Here is a 22,032-nt window from a genome sequence, read left to right on the forward strand (position 1 = left end):
TGGTCAGTGCTGGCCGGTGACTCAGAAGTGAATGCTCCTTTCTCAAACCCACTGTCTGGGCACATTTCTAATGCAAACGCAGTCCCATAACATGTACACACTTTCAGCAAAACCCACAGACTCAGTCGGGGATTGTTCCTGTTCAGTCCAAGTTGCCGTAGAGAGAGGTAGAGAGAGAGAGAGAGAGAGAGAGAGAGGGAGAGAGACCCATTTATCATCTTGTTGCTTGGCAGCAGGGAGGAATAATGATGCTGCACTGGCACTTGATGTATTGGATCAATAGGGACCTGCAGTTTCGCCTTGCCAGGGTATATCCATAATACACAGGCTGACTTTAACAAGTGATTATTAGAGTGGACAATCTGAGATCCGTCCTGTCTAAACTCCTCCGCTGTGTCAGCGAGCTTAAGAGAGGGGTTGGTTATCAAGAGTGCAGCTGTATATTCATGAGTTTAGCCAGATCTAAGCATGAATTTAGCAGTCTACCACTTTCTGGTATTTTATAGTTGAGCTCATTAGTTACAGGTGAACTGAAAATGAACTGAGAAGTAATCAAGGGATATGCCAAAAAGCTGTTGTTTACTTGCACAGACTGCACAGATTTCTTTCCCAAGGGCAAGCATCTATTAAATCTTACTAATGGTGATTCAGGTATTATTTATATTTCTGAAGCATCAACAAAAAAACTCAAACTCTCTTGCTCTCCGAGAGCATAGCACAGTGGGCACTCTACCTCCCTTGGGTGTTTATCTCACTGCACAAATAAAAGCTAATTAAGAGAAAGAGTTTGTAAAGGCAAGCCCACTCCCTGTATAGCAACACTGGCCATTAAAACATGGTAGTGGAAAACTGTCACTGGTGAATTGTCTTGGCATTGAACAGATCGGAGCAACTTAAAGGCCAGAGTAAACATCATTACAGCTCATTAGCTAATGACTTTCATTGCAGGGATAACCGAGTAGCCTGTTAACACAGACCCAAATGTCAACATCTCTGCCATCACTTTAGCATCACTCCCGCTAAAAAACATACTTGCAAACGTACACACATATATCTAAATCCACACTTGCTTTTCACTGATTGGCTTTTGCTTTACATGACTGCATGCGCCCACACTCACTGCGGCATGGATCTGCATGGCTCTTCCAAGTCTTCCAACCTTTTCCAGCCAACCTCTTACTTGTGTAATCTTTTACATTTCTTAAAAACTGTAGCCATACGGCAGAGCACAGCCTGATCTGGCAAGAATTCCACCGAGACATCGTCCATCAGGGGACTTCATGAACTCACATTGCTTGACGATTACTCCACACAAACTCTAGTGCTCACCCAGACTCGTACATCACCCCACGAGTTTGAGTTTTCATCATTAAGACTCACAGACATCTACATTATACTCCGAAACAAGAAGGCACTCTCTGTATTAAACATAGTTTTAAAAGTCTTTATTTTCATGGCTTGGCCATTTTAAACCTTTTAAAACGCTCTGACGCATTTCAGCATCAAGCTTTCATCAGGGAGTCAAAAACAAACAGCATACTGCATTGCCCAAGGAGTTGTGTGTTTTTTGTGTGTGTGTGTGTGTGTGTCTGTGTGTGTGAGTGAGTTACAGTTAAGATCGGAGATGTCAGGCGTTCTGCGAGCAGGTTTGAGGTGGTCACCCCCACTGGTGGGAGGTTGTGCGAAGGGTGTTTGGAGTGCATTACCCAGCTGGACGGGACAGTGTGTACAACCACGCCTGCCTGTCCGCCTGCGGGGACACAAGGCTCAGACGTCCAGCCTTTTTTCATTAACCCGCCAATTCCACTAAGAGAGCGAGCGAGGAGACAGAGAGGCACAACCCGTATGCATGCTGTTCGGATACACATGCATGTTGTGTTCCTTTTGTCAAGGCAGATTGTACATAATAACTTTAATAACATGAAATGCTTATAAATGCTCCACAGACATGTGTCTACAATGTTGAATGTAGAAAGCAGTGTTTGTCAAACCATTTCAGACCAAGGACCAATACAAAATAAAAACTCACAGATAACATAACTCCTTCTATATCACAAAAAAAATAAACAATAGGCCAATTTCAACAGTATGCTACACCAGGGGTTCCCAAACTTTTCCACGACAAGGCCCCCCAAATACCACTAGGTTCTGCCCAAGGACCCCCTTGATGTGTTATTAAACCCATCGACAATACTATGGCAAATGTAAAAATACATTAAGCTAATCCTAATAATTATTTTAGCCACAAGCACTTTGCGATGGAGCATACAGTGTGTAAATACTGTATTTGGAGCTTTCTGCTATATGAGAGCTATCACTTTTTCAAATGTATTTATTTGTTGCTTTTATTTTTCACATCAACTTGCTGAGGCCCCCTAGGCACCCCCTCGCCGGACCCCACTATGAAAACCACTGTGCTACACAATACTCGCTGAACCATTTCCATCAAGCCTTTCCACCTTGCTTGTTGTGTTAGATGCTTCCTTTGAATTTATTTTAACTAACCCTGTCTTGACAGTTTGATGCTAGTTATGTTACTACTAAGCTAATCATATTCCATATTCTTTTTCAGTGTCACAAAACTGGACAATTAAATAGAGAATTAAAATAATACTGTTTGGATTTGCATACACAACTCAAATACACACTCAAACCCTAGCTATGGAGTTGTGCATAGACAGTATAAGAAGCACCAATTTAAAATGATATTTTCCCACATCTGCGCGCGGACCACTAAGGATAGTTTGTGGACCAGACCACACTTAATCACACGTAATATTGTTGTAGAGAATGTGTTTAGAGAATGTGCCATATTGCGTTTACCAATTCTACTAACAATTAATCAATATAAAGACATCAACTTTTGTTTTCTGTCATTAATTTTGTTTTTTGTAACGTCACATGCTAAATTGAACAGTCACCCTTCTCCATTTTCTCAACAATGACCAAATGTGATGTTATGAAATCACTGTTCTGTTGTTTTGAATTAATGGGATGTTCACATTGGAGTATTACTGGAAGGGAAGAGTCCAAGGTCAAATGTCCTGGAATATCCCCACTGCATCTCTTGTCCAATCAGAAATTAATTAACAGAACATAACTGTTGTATAATGGGTTATATTCACAGAAGCCATAAACATTGGCCTTGAAACAAATTAACTTCTGTCCTACAGTAATTGACAGTAATGTACATTCGTCAAGCCTTTTGGGATCTTTTTATTTGTTCATCACCCAAACAGACAATGTACTCTTTAGCTCTAAAATACCAATGAAAGCTGCTCCCACTCTCACTCCACTACCCCCCCACCACCCCATTTTGATCTCCTACGCAAGGCTGTCATTGTTCATCTCTGTGAAATCTGACTGCACTGCCATTACCAATTGTCCATAGCTGATAATTCTATAGACACATTGGTACCTGTCTTATACTTCTCTTAGCATGTTACATAAGACCATTAGGCTTACGACGATTAAACTTTATGTGTACCAGTGAACCACATCTGCTGCAGATGAATACTAATGGCCCCAAGATCGACCCCTGGGGAACACCACAGGTCAAAGACGTTGGTGTTGAGGTACAGTTTCCAATTGGCAACAAAAGAAGCTCCTTTCTTGTAGATATGATTTTATTATTTAACTATGCCTGTAAATTCAACCCAGTGTTCTAGTCTGTGTAGTAAATATTGATCAACAGTGTCAAATGTGTTAGGTGTATTGTTGCTCCAATAGTTCATAGAAACCTCTCAGCTATTTGGATTCTGAATCAGATTTTCAATACTTATATGCAACCACAAACCTATTACTCCAGGGTAATGATTTCAGTTTTAGGGAAGTGAAGACAGGACAACATTATGGAGAGAAAGAAAAGGTGTTACACTCAGGTTTGTTGATCGCCGTTTGATAATTCCTCTGTGAAAACAACTCACTTGCCTGGCATTAGACCCAGGGCCAGGTCAAAACAATGTACACACACACACACACACACACACACACACACACACACACACACACACACACACACAGATCGAACCTGTAATGAGTTCAACAGCCGTTCCAGACCTCCTAGCAGGCTCTATTTTATGTTCCGACAAGAAGGAAATTAGAGATCATACACAGGCTTGTACATTGGCCAGTGACACTCAAATATAGAGTTACTCTATCTGGTCTCTCAATCAACAAAAACAACACGGTCCCCTCATACTCTATGAGTGCTAAGATATTCTGATGCCTCTCCACAGGACAGCACAAAAGCAAAATGTCTACTGAGCAGGACTCCAGTGACCAGAGTGGCTGTGTGAACATGGTTGCTGGCCAGTGAGGTATGAAAATGATTTGAGCGCTGGCTGTTGATAGGTGAGGTAGTTGTTCATGTGAATCCAATCCACTTTCCAGGCACAGCACAGGGGGATTGTTGAAGGCACGAGGGGTGACTGGGTCAGGAACACTCGTTGAATTCTCAGAAACCTGGGGTGTTGAACGCACAAGTTGGCAAGTGACAGCAGCAGGTAAAAACGCGCCACCCTTGGAGCGCCACCCACCCCACTGCACCCCCGCCCCCCACCCCTGCTAACGCGCGCGGGCGCGAGGTATTTGGAGCATGACACTATGCCACAGGCCGGCGCCAGGACAGCTTGCCAGGTAACGCGCCTCACTGACATTTGGACCAGTGGAGTCAGAGCTCTGTCCCTCTCTGTCCAGTTGCTGCTGCTCGGGGCACTGGGCTCACAGCTTGTGGATCTGGTCTAAGTGGGAGCGAACTGGGGCCAGGAGACACAGGCTGAATACAGACTGTGGGATTGTGGTGAAGGAGTCTGCGAGGGCTGTGTGTGGATTGGAAGCAGTTGAGCTGTTCCTGCACTACACAACTGACCGGCCGACCAGGCACTTTCAACAGAATGTAAACAGGTGTTAAAAATAACTGCCTAACAAGCACACACATACACACATAGACACTTAAACACACACACACACACACACACACACACACACACACACACACACACTCAAACACTCAAACACTCAAGACACAAACATGCAGTTATACATACACACACACACACACACACACACACACACACACACTCAAACACTCAAACACTCAAACACTCAAGACACAAACATGCAGTTATACACACACACACACACACACACACACACACACACACACACACACACACACACACACATACATACACAAACAAATACACAAACACACAAGACACAAACACACACCCACACAAATAAATACACACACACACACACACACACACACACACACACACACACACACACATACACACACACACACACAAACAAACACACAAACACACACACACAAACAAATACATACACAGACACACACACATACACACACACACACACAAACAAATACACAGTCATGCGGACATGTGCATACAGATAAATGGGTGCAACAATCTTAGCACATACATAATGTACAACATGTACTACACATGCTCAAAACACTTCAAAGCACACACACACACACACACACACACACACACACACACACACACACACACACACAGAATGAAACCAAACACCAAGCCGGCCAAGTTGGCTCACGCTTATGAGCTAATACACACTCTCCCAGCAACCACTGTGCCCAAACTCGCAGGAGAGCCCCCAGTAGACAACCCCCACTAAAGACAGTCCATCTTTGTCATTAACCAAAGCAGTGTCCACTGTTAATGACCGGCACAGCGAAGCCAGTCCTATTGGCTGCCATGGCTTACAATAGCACCAGTGGCTCCACAAGTGCAGAGAGAGGCATCCTCCTTAGCCTGAGGGGAGGCAACAAAACCTGCGCCCAATTTCACATAAGCCCATTACACTCAAAACCTCTTTGAAGTGCCATGGGTTGGACTGGCTAGATGGGCATCAAGTAGAATTACAGTAAATGAGCTTTATGCATTCTTGAGCCTGTCCTAATGGTTATAATCTGGCATAATCCCTTCATTATTCCAGTATTATTCGCGTTGTGTTCTATCGGTGCTAATGTGGGGCTAATTCCCAGGTTATCCCCTTCGAGGGGGCTCGGCCGCTGGGCATGGACTGGGCTGAGGCGAGGCAGCGTGGGTGTCTTCCCTTTTGTTGGGGTGTATCGCTTTCAGAGAAGAGTGCTTAAATGAGAGGGAAGTGGTTCACGTTTTTTTTTCCTGTACTTTTTTTTCCCTGTACTCTGCAGAGATTCAGGATGCGGCCTTGCCTGGAATTCCCACTAGTCAGACAAGTCATCACGCACAATGGTCCTAGAAACCATGCTGCCCCTGCTGTTGGTAAAGTCCAGAGAAAAGTACACTGCATGGCATTTAGCTACAACAACACCAAAAAAAAGAAACATATGTCAAAAAGCAACATTTCGCATTACAAAATGTGACAAAATGTGGCTCCCCATCGAAAGAGGCCCTCCCATCTCCATCTGGAAATTTCAACTGGGTCGCAACTTACATAACACAGCCTGGACCTCTAAACTTATCTTGGGAGGCAAGAACCCTCCCACACCTCCCGCCTTGTGGGGGAATGGAGGGCAAAGCAGAGGGGAGGGGGTGCGGAGGCGCAGGCTGCCTCCATGTCGGCCTCTCCCTAATTTCGCCGAGGCCGCAGAGCATAAATAAACTCGGCTTGGGCTTTTTGAAGGGCTCCGCCTGTTGCTGCAAAGAGAGACGGGCCCGAGAGTGCAGCAGCGAAGCTCACAGAGAAAGACACTCCAGACATACGCCAGCGAGGGTCTGGGAAAGACGAGGTGGAGTGCAGATGGCCAAATGTTCCTGCCATGATCGCTGGATTTAAAACACAAACAATGCTCTCCGAGATAAACCGTGACAACGGTGAGAAAAGGTTCCATTCTTAAAGAGCTCTCCATTTAACAAAAGAGTTAAAATGTTACAAATGCAAAAATACATTAAAGAATGACCACATGTTTGGGGTCAGAGCAAATTTCAGCGTGCAAAAAAAATAGCTTTAAAAAAAAAAAAGGGGGGGGTTCTGAGAGCGAAAGTGGTGAAAAAAAAAGCCAGCATGTTTGCTCAACTTATCAGCAGCTGTTCTTTGTGTACAGATGTTTCACGCTTGCTGCTCCTGGGTCAGTTCTCACATCGAGAAGGCACACACTGGCCTCTACTACTCAGCCAAGTGAGGCTTTAACAACCGTACATTACGCTTGATAATGGGAGAGTCAGGACCTGGAGACGCCGATGTGTCTAGATATCATGTTTACCCTGAATTATAGACAGGAAACGGTTTCACCTTGATTTTGGCATGGGATAGAGAAAGTTTTGTGTGTCTTTGAAGTGGCTATGTCATTTGTAGCCGCTACACGTAGTATGCATAAAGCCAAATCACTTAACAGCACAACTTAGTGCCCAGAGTAGCAGTCTAAATAAACTCTCTAGCTTGACAAAAATGTTGCCTTTCTAAATGTATTTGAAATAACCAATGCTATCGCATTTTCCTCTCTGTCTGGTAGAACTGTCAATCACAGCGCCCCTTTTTAGTCCACTTAAATCGTCATGGAATGTGTTTGATGAGTTATCCAGCAAATTACTTTTTATAGCATTTTTATGCGAATTAGGGTTTTGTGTTACTTTCGTGTTTCATGTCGATAGGGTTTTGTGTACCACATTCACTTAAGACTGATAGCACCATAGCTTCCAAGCCATCAATGACTTTTGTATGTGCTCAGTGTGATTGTGGTTCAGAGGTTAATGGGTATTCCCAGTAGTGCTTAACAACCAAAAACACAAATCGCTTCCACTGTGAAACTCCAACAATTTCCTCAAAAGTAAAGAGAACTGTTTGCTTTGAGTGCTGTCAACGACGCATCCATGTGAATGAACCAGTGGATCTTAGCCCCGGACTTTGCTTTATCAGTAAGCAAATTATTTACCGTTCGTATTATTATTGATTCGGACATTATTTGACCAGACAAAAGCAACATGGTCAGTTTGCACAGTGAGTTGACCTTCCTACTGAATGCCCTATGAACCACCTTTGACTTGAGCTCATTTTGCAACACTTCCATTAACATGGTTTCCTAAGAATTATGACATCCTCATTATGCGAACATGGTGACATCACCACTGTATCAAAAGCGGTATAAAAAGAAAGAGCCCAATGTACAATAAGACATATAGTTATAATATATGTGCTATGTAATAAAGTGTATGTGTACAGAAAAGATACATACAGTATATCCATATTCTACCTATGTTGTTATTTCTCACAAAACTTTTCACTTCACTCACAATTACTCAACAATAGTGGTGGGACTATTGTATTCTAAGAAAAGTATTTAAAAAGATTTTGAGGTTGTCTTCAATAACATACTTCATCTATGAAGTATGTTATTGAAGACAACCTCAAAATCTTTTTAAATACTTTTCTTAGAAAATAATAAAATATATATATATATATATATATATATATATATACTATATTGTATGTGTGTGTGTGTGTGTGTGTGTGTGTGTGTGTGTGTGTGTATGTGTGTAGCCTTAGCTCATGAAGCTTGAATATATTGTATTTGTTTACAATATCATTATTTATTGTTCAACATATATTACTATTTATTGTCTTACATTCTGTGTCAATAGAGATGTCTACAATGGAAATGATAACCTCCTCCAATGCTTGACTTTTGTAACCTACATTCATCCCATATGTAGAGCAAGTCTTTGGATGGACGGCATTCTTGAGACATACAGTATGGCTGCTGTGTGTGGTATGTCTGCCAGCCTAGGAAGAAGAGTCACACAGAGGAGACGTCACAGTACCTTTGGTGGGGGAGTCAGAAGTCAGCGTCCTTCCCCAGCTGGGCGCCGCCGCCGAGGGACCAAGGCGGAGGAGGCTGAGCAGCAGGAGGAGCGTCACGGAGGGGGCGTCCATGGTGTCAGGCCTCCCCGGATCTGAGGAGCACAGGAGCAGGATTCATTAGGAGAGAGAATGCTGGCCCATGTGACGTGACATTTCTCTGTGAAATACTGAGCCCATATACCCAACGCCAACCCCTCTGGAGGACACATACATGAGCCCCCACCCCTAAAACACACACACACACACACACACACACACACACACACACACCCTTCTCCACATAAGCCCCCCACCCCCACCAAAACTTTATCTGTGTGCACAAACTGTGACTGCCATTTATTTTCAGCAGTCCAGAGTGACACCCTATACAAGACTGTCCACAACTAACACCAAGACTCTTTGCTTACAATTCTACCGTCCGCGGCAGGCATGGAAATATCTACAACTTATGCCATTATAATTTTAAGAATATTTAAGGATATGATCACGTCCATATATTTATATTTTTCAAGCATATTGTTGTAATTATACCTAGTAATAGTAGATTATGAATGGAACCGAAATTCAAAACCCTATTTCCAAGAAAACTCACCGCTAGTACCAACACAACACTTACAAAAAAGGCCATTCATAAGGACATTTTCTTCATTTGTACAGTATGTAGGTCACAACAACCAACATATCCCTGAACATTCTTTCAAAGCTGTCATGTGATGGTTAAATGCATACTTGACAAGCACAAGCAGTAGCACTTTCTTAGGAACACTTTCTTTGGTTCAAGTCTTGTCTTTGCTATTTCCTGGTCTTAATTTCCTATTTCCTGTCTCTCCATGGTCCCATCTGAAGAAATGCATTTAAACCCCTACAATAAATAAAAAAAATGAACCTATTAAATTGCCTACGCAGAGCTTTCTGTGTATGAAAATAGATTCAAAGAAATATGTCAGTCCCTCTAGCTTAAACTGAAGTTGTACTTTGCTCTACAAACAGTACGGAGAGCACTAACTAAGAATGTGCTGGTGTTTAAATACACTCCTGGAGCTGCAGGTCTAAGGATAGACCATATTTTGGATGCTTGGATGGATCCAGCGTACCTGTCCGTGTGCCTTTTCCATGCATCCTGTCTGCCCCTCCAACACCAGCTGCAACAATGGGGACACTGAAACACGGTGGCAGTCCATCGCCACAAAACGTGAGACCCCAAACAAGCACCTGCTATATCTAGCAAGGACAAACACTAAATATATCCTGTCTATCTTTAGACATTCTCAACCGGCACTAAGAGCTGTACTTTAGGTTTTGAAAAAGGCGCCATTATACAGAAAGGGATTCAGAAATCAAAGCTTAAGCGAGAAAAAAAGAAAACCTGTAAGATGACTCAGTTTTAAGTTTTGAGTTCCTTTTGTAGCCTACTGTTCCACATTATTGTGACATGAAAAGAGTAGGTAGTACAATAACAAGGGATACAAGTGGCAGACATGGGCAGTATTTCAATTATATGTATTTAAAATACGTATTTAATTACTTTAGCATATTTTGTAATTTGTATTTTGCAGGATTGGAAAAACTCAAACATAGTTTGTAACAAAATACTTTGAGGGATTGTATTTGAGTATTTCAACTACTTAAATACTTCTCAAATAAGCCAAAATGTCATCACTCAATTAAATATACTACCCACTATAACCATGACAATAGGCAATGCTTATCATAAAGCCAAAGGCCAGAATCTTGGTGAATCTGGTTTTAAGAATAGGCTGGTGCCTGGAGATATCCTCTGGGCAATTTCCTATATTCAACTGTAAAGTTGACCTAAACATTTCATTACCTTTTTGGAAGAAAATCATGAAATGTTTACCCATTATCCATTTTTCTTGCTGTGGTATGCCACATTGTGACCAACTTAAACATGTTAGATCCAACTTTCTTCTATCACGATCCCCTCTGAACATGTGTAAAGTTGAATAAAGTGAAAAGAAAAGTCAACTGTGGGAGCCAAAATGGTCAACTTTATCTCCCTTCTGTAAGGACAACATGGGGTGTAAACCCAATTTGTTTGTTTATGTCAATTTTTGTCACCCTGTAGACAACTTAAAGCCCATTAGAACCCCTTAGAACATGTCAGGAAGTTGAAAGAAATTAAAAAAGTAACTAGGAGCTTGAATTGTCAGGTGTGTTAAGTGCTACAAGACTAAAATTTGAAAACAATACAGATAAAATACTAAGGGAGAATATTAGGACCACGGCCTTTGACCCCATGACCTTGAGTACCTAATAGCTGATGTTCATTCTTACTGCAGGACAGTATTAAAAACTTGGATTTGACATGAGGATTTATGTAAGGAGTAACATCTGCTGAAGTGTCCTGATATGCAGAAATAACGGAGGAGACGGAGACTAAGACCTCCCGGAGTGGAATTCTCTCCCAAGTTAATTAATTCCGTATATTGGAACACCTTATAGGTTGTTATTCTGTTTATCCCCATGTTGCCAGTAGGCATGCATTTATAGCACAACAAGGGAAATGTAGTTCAGTTTAAAAAGAGGCCGACCTGTTCAATTTGTTGTACTACTTTCATTGGTTACGGAAAATGATGGTGGGTAGTTTGCTTTGTTACAGTTGATTCCACTGTTGTGAAGCCTGCTTGTCAGTTCAATCATTGTTTACATTGATATAGTATGGTGATTACATTTTTTACCATCTACTTCATAGGTGCCCCAATGTACAGAATTAATAACCCCCTGCCAGCCAATCAAAAATACTATTTCTTGTCTCTTGGGGATACATTTTCAATAATATGCCTTGTTAGTATACCATGGTTATTGTGTGGGTATTTCCAAATTACTAATTACTTGTATTTTAATTAAATACATTTTTCACATCAGTATTTTGTATTTTATTTTGTTACATTTCATGAGCCAGTATTTGTAATTTGTAACAAAATAGTTTTTGATGTATTTGTGCCCACCTCTGACAAGTGGCTATCAGGAATGTAAAAAGTTTAAAAAACTAAAATACAGATATGAATGTCCTTCTCTGGTGTCTTCCTATGGACCCTTTCAAGAGAGTTCCATTACCAGCATCATAGTTGGCCCCACAAGACTTCCTTTTTAACATTCCATATGTTATCTTAATGCAGAGGAAGTAGATTGGGGCCCAAATAAAACGTTCAAGCATTGTTTTTGTTTTTATTGTTGAAAGGGTCCATACAATGGCTTTCAGGGGTACAAAGATCCTCAATGTTCAACCAATGCCAAGGCCCTGTAAATGGAACTTGAAAATCCTTTGTTCTCTTCCACAATCCCATAATGTTCTCCACCTGTCCAGTACAATCTACAAGGCTAACCTACAGATCCCCTGTATTGATTGAGCCCTGACTCAATACCTGAATCTGTTTAAGGTCTCCTAAGCGGCAGTGGCTCAACCCTGTCAGTGTGTCCTTGAGCAAGACACTTAACCCAAGTGCTCCCGATGAACAGGTTGGCACCTTGAGTGGCAGCCTCCGCCATCAGTGTTTGAATGGGTGAACGTAAGGCAAGAGGCATGACAATGTAAAAGCACTTTGGGTGCTCGCAGGAGTCGAAAAAAATCACTATAAACAGTAAATGCAGTCCATTTACCATTAACATTTCAAAAATGTCTCAACCAAAATCCATTTGCACTGCCTGTAGGCTAGTGGTGAACTTGACAGTCTTGGCAGGCTAAACGGTAACATTTTTTGACCATTTTTCATTTTCTTTGCCTACCAGTTAGACTAACACTACATAAATGAAATTAACAGGTTGAGACAGATTGAGAAATGACCATCACAATTTTGGTTTCAAAACAGTAGCACAGCATAGTCCTTATAAAGCGGCAATTAAGGTTTTTATTTGAAGCAGATCTTATCTTTGCAAAGCTACCAATGTGTGTGTGTGTGTGTGTTTGTGTGTGTGTGTGTGTTTTCAAAAACTACTCATTATCTGTACTGTTTGTATCCTCTTTAGTTTCCCCCTTCATGTCTATGGAATAGGTTCAATCTTGCAAAGCTACCACAAAAGGTAGCCTGTGTGGGTGTACATTTTCAAACATTCTGCTATCTAGCCTATGTTAACTCTAGCTATAGGCTACAGCATAAGGCCTTGTGGTTTCCTCCACCATGTCTGTGGGTGAGCAGGTTCAACAGCTGTCACAAACCAGACGTGAGCCCACTTAATCCCCTCTCTGTTCTCCTCACCGTGCACTTGACCCCACTCCGTTAGCCAGCAAAGCAGCCAGCAACATCTCCAGAATGCTCTGGCCATTCCTTACCACGCTATGACTTTATCAAGGAGACTTCACACCTAGGTGGTTATGCAAAGTTGTGTAACACAATAGACTAAGATCCATGAGAATGCATAATCAACTTTTTTTTTTGGTTAAGGTGTTGCTGGGCAGTGATCTTAAATCTGGTGAAGTAAGGGCTGTTTTGCCCCTTTGGACTACAGTGACGTTCATGAAGTAAATAACGCATAAGTGCATAATCAATTATGGTCGATGTCTTGGATCTAAGTCCCAAGTCCAAAACCAAGCATAATGGACAGGCTATTATCATTAATTCATAGGCCTGTCAAGCACTTTATTTGTAAATACTAAATTGTGTACAAGTGTAAAGACTGGGAAATTAAGTCGTGGAGTGATAACAGAATAGAGAGGCCATTTCTCAGCATAGCTAGTCTTAAAACAACATATTTTTTAAAAGTGACTAAACCTACTGCTCAAATAAATGACATATAGTGAATGAATGCTATGGTGAATAAATTATAGTGAATGAATGAATGCTATAAACAAATAAATGGCAACTGGAATTTCACTCTCCTTTCCTTTCATGTTTGATGACCAGAGGGTGAGATTCACCTTGTGCCAACTACCAGCTCTTTCATTTCCAGTTGTCCTTTCCTGTGCAGTTTTAAATGAGCATTAACAACCAGAAGAAGAAAAAAACTGCACAGCTGGGGGAGTTATCCTTACAAGTAACTCAGCCTTTTTGTTCACCATGTCTCACACTGCTCGATAAAAAAAACCTCAAAGAAAGGAGGAGGAGGCTCCATGGTCCTTCCAACCAAGGGCCTTTCATTAGGGCAATTTGGCTGTTGTCATCAGGCCTGGGTCTGGAAATGGGGTGTCCCACGTGCAACCCTGCCAGCCGCCTCCCTCCCCCCTCTTCCTGTCGCATTAGGCTGACGCTGTTCAGAGCCTGTTCAGCCCCGTCCACCCCTGAGAGGGAGGCCAAATGAAGGGGGCAGCAGCATGGCTAAAACATCCACACACACAGGGCATGTTTGTTTAAACTCCTCATTTTTTGAGGAGGGGGGTTGGAGGTGGGGGGTGTGGAAACTCCCCTAGCCTCTGATTGGTCGACGGAAGATTTCCCGCTTTCGCTCCCTGGAAGGACAGAGGCTCTTTCTGCCCAGTTGTGCTGTTTGCAACAGTGGGAGAGAGAGAGAGAGAGAGAGAGAGAGAGAGAGAGCTGCAGACTTGCACAAGCCCTTTACGTTTCAAACAAACCATGTTGAAATGTCTTACTTCCACACTCCACTTCCACAATTCCATATAATATCACTGCTGCAGATTTCCAACTTGCCATCAGCAACACAGACATGACCTGACAGGTGATTTAAAGCACAAAATGCTGACTTTGCACACAAAGGCTGTGCAGAAAAAGTAAGTGTATTAGATGGAAAAATATATGCTGAAAATTTGTAAGGTGCCAACATGACACTACAAGACAAATGCAGAAACAAATGTGCTTGTAAAGTTTCTCTGTTTTCAGCATATGTTTTTCACTCTAATACACCTACTGTTTACCAAAAGCCAATGTGTTTACACATCACCCTAAACGACATACACACAAGCAACCTAAGAATAAGGTACTGGCGGCCATTTTATCCACCCTGGCCGCCTCCAGAAACAGCAACCAGAGCTGGCAGCGTTACCAAGACAGCTATCATCCACCTGGAACAGTCTATCAGCCTCCGTTGGCCTTGGAGGAATGGGCTGGACCTTTCTGCTGGCTCGGGTGGCAGCCGGTGCCAGAAACTGAACTGGGGGGAGTGCGTGAGTGTGAGCATGAGCATTAGCATGAGCGGAGCTGCAGCCATCCCCTTTCCCAGAGACGCGTGCCAGAAGGAGTAGCTTGCTCTCCAACAGCACAGCCAGCATGGAGCCTGACAGCCCAGGCCAGCGTTGCACTGCATTGCATGGCTTTCACCCCCTTCCACGCGGGGTGTCTCTGAGGCGTTTTGTCAATTATACCGTCATTATTACCCTCACTGTTGCACCAGGCTGATAATTTTACACTGTCTCTGGGCAGTCCTGCTCTGACCTGCTCTGTCCTGTCCAGCACTTACGTGGGACGAGAACTGAAGTGACCACAGGGGAGTCACAGGGGGTTGCAACATGGACAGGGCGCAGCAGAGTGTGGACAGCAGTGCGAACATCAGAGACAAGACAGAAAGTTGTTATTGAGCTTATATCTTGTACAGAACTAAAATAGGCACTGCAGGTGCTTTAGTCAGACATACTGTGACGAAGTCAGTCAGCCATGGAATGACAGGTAAATGGGGAAGAAAGAGCCATTTTAAAGATAATGATGCATGATTAGCTTAGTTCAATATGATATGATTCAAGGGTTGGAACATGATAAACTTGACTGGTCTGCCACTGGCAAAAAGAACTTTCTTGAGGGAGATTGCCAGGAGGAAGAAAGATGGAGAGAGAGCGAGAGAGAGATGATTGCTGAATCCTGTGAGCTTCATTGCTTTGTGATGGCACACTATCCCAGCCCCCGATCACCTCTCCTGCTCGCATTTCACTGGCAGAGTGGAAAACTCAGCTCAGCAAAACGGCCCTCAGAAAGCAGAAAGAAGATCTGGCCAAACTTCCACAAGCTTCTGCAGCACAAAGACTAACTCCTCCTTATGTGTGTGTGTGTGTGTGTGTGTGTGTGTGTGTGTGTGTGTGTGTGTGTGTGTGTGTGTGTGTGTTTAGTGAAGGAGTGAGTGAGAAAAAGAGTGACACGTTGTGAAAGGGGGGATAAAAGAGAGGAGACTTGGAAGTGAATGGAAACAGATACCGTAAAAGAGAGAGAGAGATCAAACTGCTCTACTTATCTGCCTCTACTCTCCATGGAAAAAATCACAGTATCAAAGAGTGGAGAATCTTTTTTGTCAGATGATTATTTACTTTTTATGGTACAGATATGACATGGGTACAAGTAGATAACATCCATGGTGTAGGTTATTCCGAGGTTTCTCACATGTTCTGAGAAGCTGATGGCTTCTTACAGATGCTGGGCCAAATGCAAAATGAAAGACTGTTTTCTCAACAATGTGTGAAATGCCTTAAGCGATGGCCAATAATAACAATAATAATAACCTAATAATACCAATACACTTCTTCCAGCATTTAGTTAAAATATTTCTCTTTCAAATGTTATGGAATAGCAAAGTTCAAAATGGGATGCATATTAAGACACCCCACAACTCAATATCTCTCTACTATTGCTAAACTGTTTCAAAGTACTAGACCATCACTGCTATTCCCCGTTGGCCCATTCCAGTCGCCGGACACTGAAATTGCACAAGCGTCATGCATGTTGGGTGGAGGATGACCTTAGATGATAACATACGATTCAATGTCGTGAAATATATTCTAGGCTACATGTTGAGATTTTATTATTTTGCTGTCTCTCAAACTACCAACACTGAAAAGTAGGATAACCCAGGATATGATCTACTACACGGCCAAGCTCTAATGCAAATGTGAACTGAACACTTTGTTTTCAGAAACAAAAGTTCAACAAAAATATATTACAATAGGCAATTAACATAGTCTGCAGGGATTAGGCTACTACAGGAAAACAGACAGGCCTACACATATGTATTGAAACTATATATTTACATATAGATATAGCATTACAACTATATTTTGTAGTCAAACAAACATTGGGCCCCCTCAAAATGGTTGAAAAATGGGGGTACGCAAATCTAATTCTTCAGCACAGTACCACGGAGCAAAAGCAGAAATGGTACATTTCCCGAAAAAATAAGAATTTACACCGCATCCAACAATTTATGCCACACTCACCTTTCGCAGAGATATCAGCTACGAAGTAATCACTTTGTCACAGTTTCTACATCTGTCACTGGAGTCGGACTCAACACACGGACTGTGTTGCGTGGTCAGTCCTAGGAGATCCTTGTTTTAAAACGCAAAATGCTGCAGAATCAAGACTAACAGATGCTCACCGAAACATCGCCGTCTACACCTTGGCTTAACATTAGAAGGCGATTGTTAAAAAGAACTTCGACTGGCGTAAGCTACAGCTGTTTAGGCTTTGCGACTTTGAGGACGCTAGACCGCTAGATTTTCAGATTGTCTCTGCGTGTATAGGAGTTCACTTCTTTCACTGCAAATGGGATTCAACGTGGCAGCGCCCTCCACTGATAGCAATCCGCAAATCTTTTCCAAAAATGTGTTGACACTCCTGCCAAACTTAAAATGTGGTTTTCATTTAACATTTGGTCTGAAGTTGGGTGATACAGGCCTGTGCAAATGGCCTTCTGGTTGCATTTAGTTTCATATAAGGGATAGGCTATATCAAACGGCCAACCCATTTCTAATTTTCACACTTGGTTCACACTTGGTGTGAAAGGGCCTAACCTTCTTTCCGAATGTAGTCCTGCATATTACAGTAATACGGGCTAAAATTCATAGGCTATAACAAATGCACAGATATGAGACTTATAAATATGGGCAATCAACCTAATAAAGGGAAGAGCATTTAAAGCAGCAGTGAAGAGGTTTGGTAGAAAACGTACTGAAAACGAATGCAAAACCCATACTATCAAACATATTAGGCCGATAAAGGCAAACTCACCCCTTGGCAAGTTGGCAATCTCTTGAAAGCCTTTTAACATTTATGTAAGGGGTCTATACTAGTTGCTTATTTAAAAAAAAAATCATAGCCTACCAATTCTTTTTTAGGCTTTAAAAAGACTCACTGATGACTGAAGACAAAGTACAAAATCATTCATATCTACGTTGTGTTCGTTTCTGACTTTCAGCCCAGCACACACAGCTCCAAGGGTCAAATGGCGATGGTCAGGGAAAACTCGACAGTGGAGCCTGGGCTTCTGCAGATAACATTTGTCACATTGAGGCACTGCAAACTCTGAGATAATAGGGGGCCAATTCTGAAAAGGGCTTCCGTTAAGACTTTTTGACATGTTTTGGTACAAACTGTCACCCTGTTAGTTAGAAGACACCCATAAGTATAGATATTAGGATGGTCAAGCTGATTTTTTTGTGTGTGACTTGTACAAGCAATTCAGGCCATTTTTTTGCCAAAATTGCTTGTACAAGTCACACACACAACCACCCTAATATCTTACCTATGGGTGTCTTAACTAAAAACATAGGGTGACAGCTTGTACCAAAACATGTCCGCAAAAGTCTTAATGGAAGCCCTTTTCAGAATTGGCCCCCTGACTATTAATCTGTTGTGTGATTATGTGATTCACTCCTTTATAAAGTTTTGTTCAGACTGTTGACACCTGCTGTGATCATCTTCTCTGGATCTGCTGCCTCATGCCAAATCACTCTGTGCTGACACAACAGTGCCCTTTGTGGTGTGATACTCTTGTGGTATTTATTGATGATTATTTTTTAATGATCATGCTTATTGGATTATATTGCACATTTGCCCAAAATTACAGTAGGTAACATGGAAGAAAATGGAAGCACTTTGGGGAAAAAATCCGCTTTTACCACTTAGTGTTAAAATGGACAAAAAACATTTTCTAAGCTCACAACCTGGCTAGAACACATGTTGAAGGGTTAAATGTTAAAGGTATACTATGCAGGTTTGGGTATTGTAGGAGTGTACAGCTCCCTCTAGAGTCGGGATGTATTTATATGTTACTCTGCTATTGTAAATAGCAAACTTCTCGCGACTTATCCCCCCTGTACACAATGCAAATGCTTTTGTTGTGGAGGTGAAGGATTAACAGGCAAAAGATTAACTATCTCCAAAGAGCTATATCTACTGACAAGATAATGTTTCACGATTCTCGCAAGGTTTGGCGGGGCGCCGCTCTTGAAAGTTGGTTTGGCTGCATGTTGCATGGCTTGTTTTCTCGGTAGAGACTCGTTACGTCTATGCTGTATAGCTATGCTAGGTGAACGATTACAAGTTCGTTTACCATCAAATTGGCTTCATAAAGGTGAAAATCTTGCATAGTGTGCCTTTAATACTGGATAGGTTGTATGCTTGTACCAAAAAGTGTCCGACAAAGTTTTATTATCAGTTTTGGCCTCCTGACTATAAACTGAATTGCTCTTTAAAGGGACACCAGGCAAGCCTGATGCTTTTTCGCCACTTAAGCTCCCCTAGCGCCTGTAATGTGTCGATATCGCAGGCGAGCCCTCGCCGGTCTGAAGCTCTTTTCCTTTTCTTTGCATCTTCCGTCAAAGGATTTTCGCTGCTTCTTCGCCGCTCTGCCATTATACACACGCTTGCAACAATCGCTACGCTTTAGTTAGCCTGCCTCTGTGCTGGGGATGCAGGATGTAAACTGATCCTGCTTCTCGCAATGTCTGAGACTTTGTGAGACTGAAGGTCGGCGGGTCGGATACACCGAACTTGCAAGTGGGATATTCTTCCTACAGGCAGTAGGGGCGGGCGAGAGAGTCTTCATTCACCCTGTAATGAGTCATTTAACCATATACCGACATACGAAGATGATTAATTAACACAAAAATGTTGCCTGGTGTCCCTTTAAATCCATGACAAATGTAATGCACACACTGGACATCGGGGTCCGCTATTTTTCTTTCTGTATTCTGTATAACTGTACTAGAAATGTAGCCTGGAAAATCCAGACCCTGATAATCTAGAAAGATTAAGGGTCTGGCAAATAGCAATGTAATGGCCCAACTTGAGGGGCGGCAACAAGCATGCATTTAAAAATCTCACTGCACGCAATTGGATAACGCTAGACCATGTTTACTTTGAATGATTTTGGACTTCGACGCAATGGGATAACACCAATGTGTACTGTCCTCCAACGTTACAGCGCTGTCTTCATCAGTTCAGCTGGTTCCCAGGAATGTTGGGGAAAAAGTAACGTGCATCATTGCTCTTTGCCAGAGTGTCTTGCAGAGACAATTCCATTGTGCTCTCGCGAGAACTCTGGATTTCCAGGAACTAGAAATGTAGCTATGATGTTTTTCAATTCCATTGTAAATCTGTGTTTTAAATCACTGCAGTATGCTAATGTCTTGGAAATAAGGTGACCTGTGTCCACTCCTACTGCTTCTACTCCATTACGTCTATTTTCACTGATGGATGCTGCTGCAATCTTTCCACCTGACCTGATGGGAAAAATGCGGCCCGTGTTGTGCGGCCACATGGAAAGTCGGAAAGAGTTTCAAAACCCAATGTGGCCCTTGTTTGCCCAGTCCTTACTTAAAGAAACCCTTGCTTGCTTACAATTGCTCATTCAACGGTTACTTACAATTTTAACTCTGCACAAGAATGAACCTAATGGACCTTGTGAACCAGCTGAAATAAAAATGAATGCCAGCAGAGTTTCCTGCGTCATTGCTCTGCTTATACCTGCATATAACCTTGAGCACTGAATTATGTGTTGTATGAATGCTTATGATGTCTGTGTGAATGAACCTGTTTGCTTCTGAATCTCTTCTCCTTTGGTGTCTGTCTGCCCCTCGTCCTCTCCTGTTCTAGCTGGGTCACCCTTCAGGGCTCACCACCTTCACATCAGCTACAGGTAGTGAGCAGCACACAGACGCATGATACAGGTTCAGTCTGAAAAGTTACCACTTTATTCAATGAGCAACAGTTTAAGTATTGAGAGAAAGTGGAATATAACATTATGTCCAATATTCCAATATGTGGTTTAATGTTCTGCATTATGTCCAATATTTCAATATGTGGTTTAATGTTCTGCATTTCTGCATTTCTGCATTAGTGGGTCACTTTGATACTAAAAGTATGATTCTATGTAATGACTGTATGATATCTGTACTGTCCCTGTGTATATCTGTGTGTGACTTTATTTAGAGATAAGCGGGAATATTATGACTTTGCAGTGTTTTACTGTTCTGCATGGCTGCGTCAGTAGCTATCTGCTCCGGATTGCCAGGTTGCCACTAATCAGGGTCTGATTCAGTGTAGTCCATGTGAGATGGGATGACCAACGCCATCTCCCGTCAGCCTGGAAGGATACTTAAACCCTAACTATTTCCTTGTCTATAGAGCAGCTGATGGATCTTTAGGTGAAGTCATGCTGTCTCTCCCTTGATGTGCATCATTGTAAATAAACTCTGTTCCTGATTTTTCATACTATTGGTCTGACTGGGTCTCTATTAAATCTATGGTATCAAAATTACCATCAGTTTATGGAGGTTCTACCGAGATATATAAGGCTTATATTGATCTATTCAATTAAGGATTGTTCTTTTTACCAAACTTACTGTGTGTGATCCCTCAGCCCGCTGGAAAGACGCGCTCTCGGTAAGTAGTACGTTTTGTTCCTTTAAAGTGCTACAGTCCCTGGCTGGACAACAAGGGAGATTCAGTTGAGCAAGATTACTGTCCACGTTGGGTGGTACGCTACAGCAACGCTGGTCGGTCAGCTGTAAGCTATCAAGGCCCTTGACAGAATTGGGCATTTTGCCCCCGAAACAAGGAACAGATTGTGTGCGCACACAAAACCGGTCTAAGTCAACGAATCTCCTGAGAGTTACAGATGATTTGAGTACGGGTCTGGGCGAGAGATCACATTCACTGGGTTTGCTTAATTGGACAATCTGTCAAATTTTGAGACCAGTCACTTTAAGATAACCAATCAGGAACATGAGTCAGTTTTTGTCTCAACATGACAGTATGTCTATGTATATTTCTGACCTATGGGTTATATGTATGTGTTGCTTTGCAATTGTCTGCTAAAGGTCCTCTCTGATACTAACATGTCTGAGTGTCAACCTGTCCCTGCTTGAACTACTATTTAGCATAGTTTGTTCGGAGCTGCAAAGCTATTTGAATCTAAGAAAACTTCCGCCTCATCTGCGCTGTTAAGGGAAAGTTAATTTACTTGGCAGCTTTGTCTGTCTGTGGCAGCCACATATGGTCAGCAGCATTAGTTGGGCCAAATTAA

At 42.2% G+C, this 22,032-nt stretch overlaps 1 protein-coding gene across 1 annotated transcript in view; it reads right to left on the bottom strand.

The window, feature by feature from the left end:
* ghra (growth hormone receptor a) overlaps positions 1-17,242 on the bottom strand; it is a 40,642-nt gene extending 23,400 nt beyond the window's left edge. The window contains 2 exon segments of the mRNA XM_048235874.1: positions 8,793-8,924; positions 16,940-17,242. Of these exon segments, the coding sequence (XP_048091831.1) occupies positions 8,793-8,904 (112 nt within the window). The 5' untranslated portion in view covers positions 8,905-8,924; positions 16,940-17,242.
* Between the last annotated feature and the right edge of the window lie 4,790 nt (positions 17,243-22,032).

This window comes from Alosa alosa, chromosome 24 (assembly GCF_017589495.1).
Source record: "Alosa alosa isolate M-15738 ecotype Scorff River chromosome 24, AALO_Geno_1.1, whole genome shotgun sequence".
Taxonomy (NCBI): Eukaryota; Metazoa; Chordata; class Actinopteri; order Clupeiformes; family Clupeidae; genus Alosa; species Alosa alosa.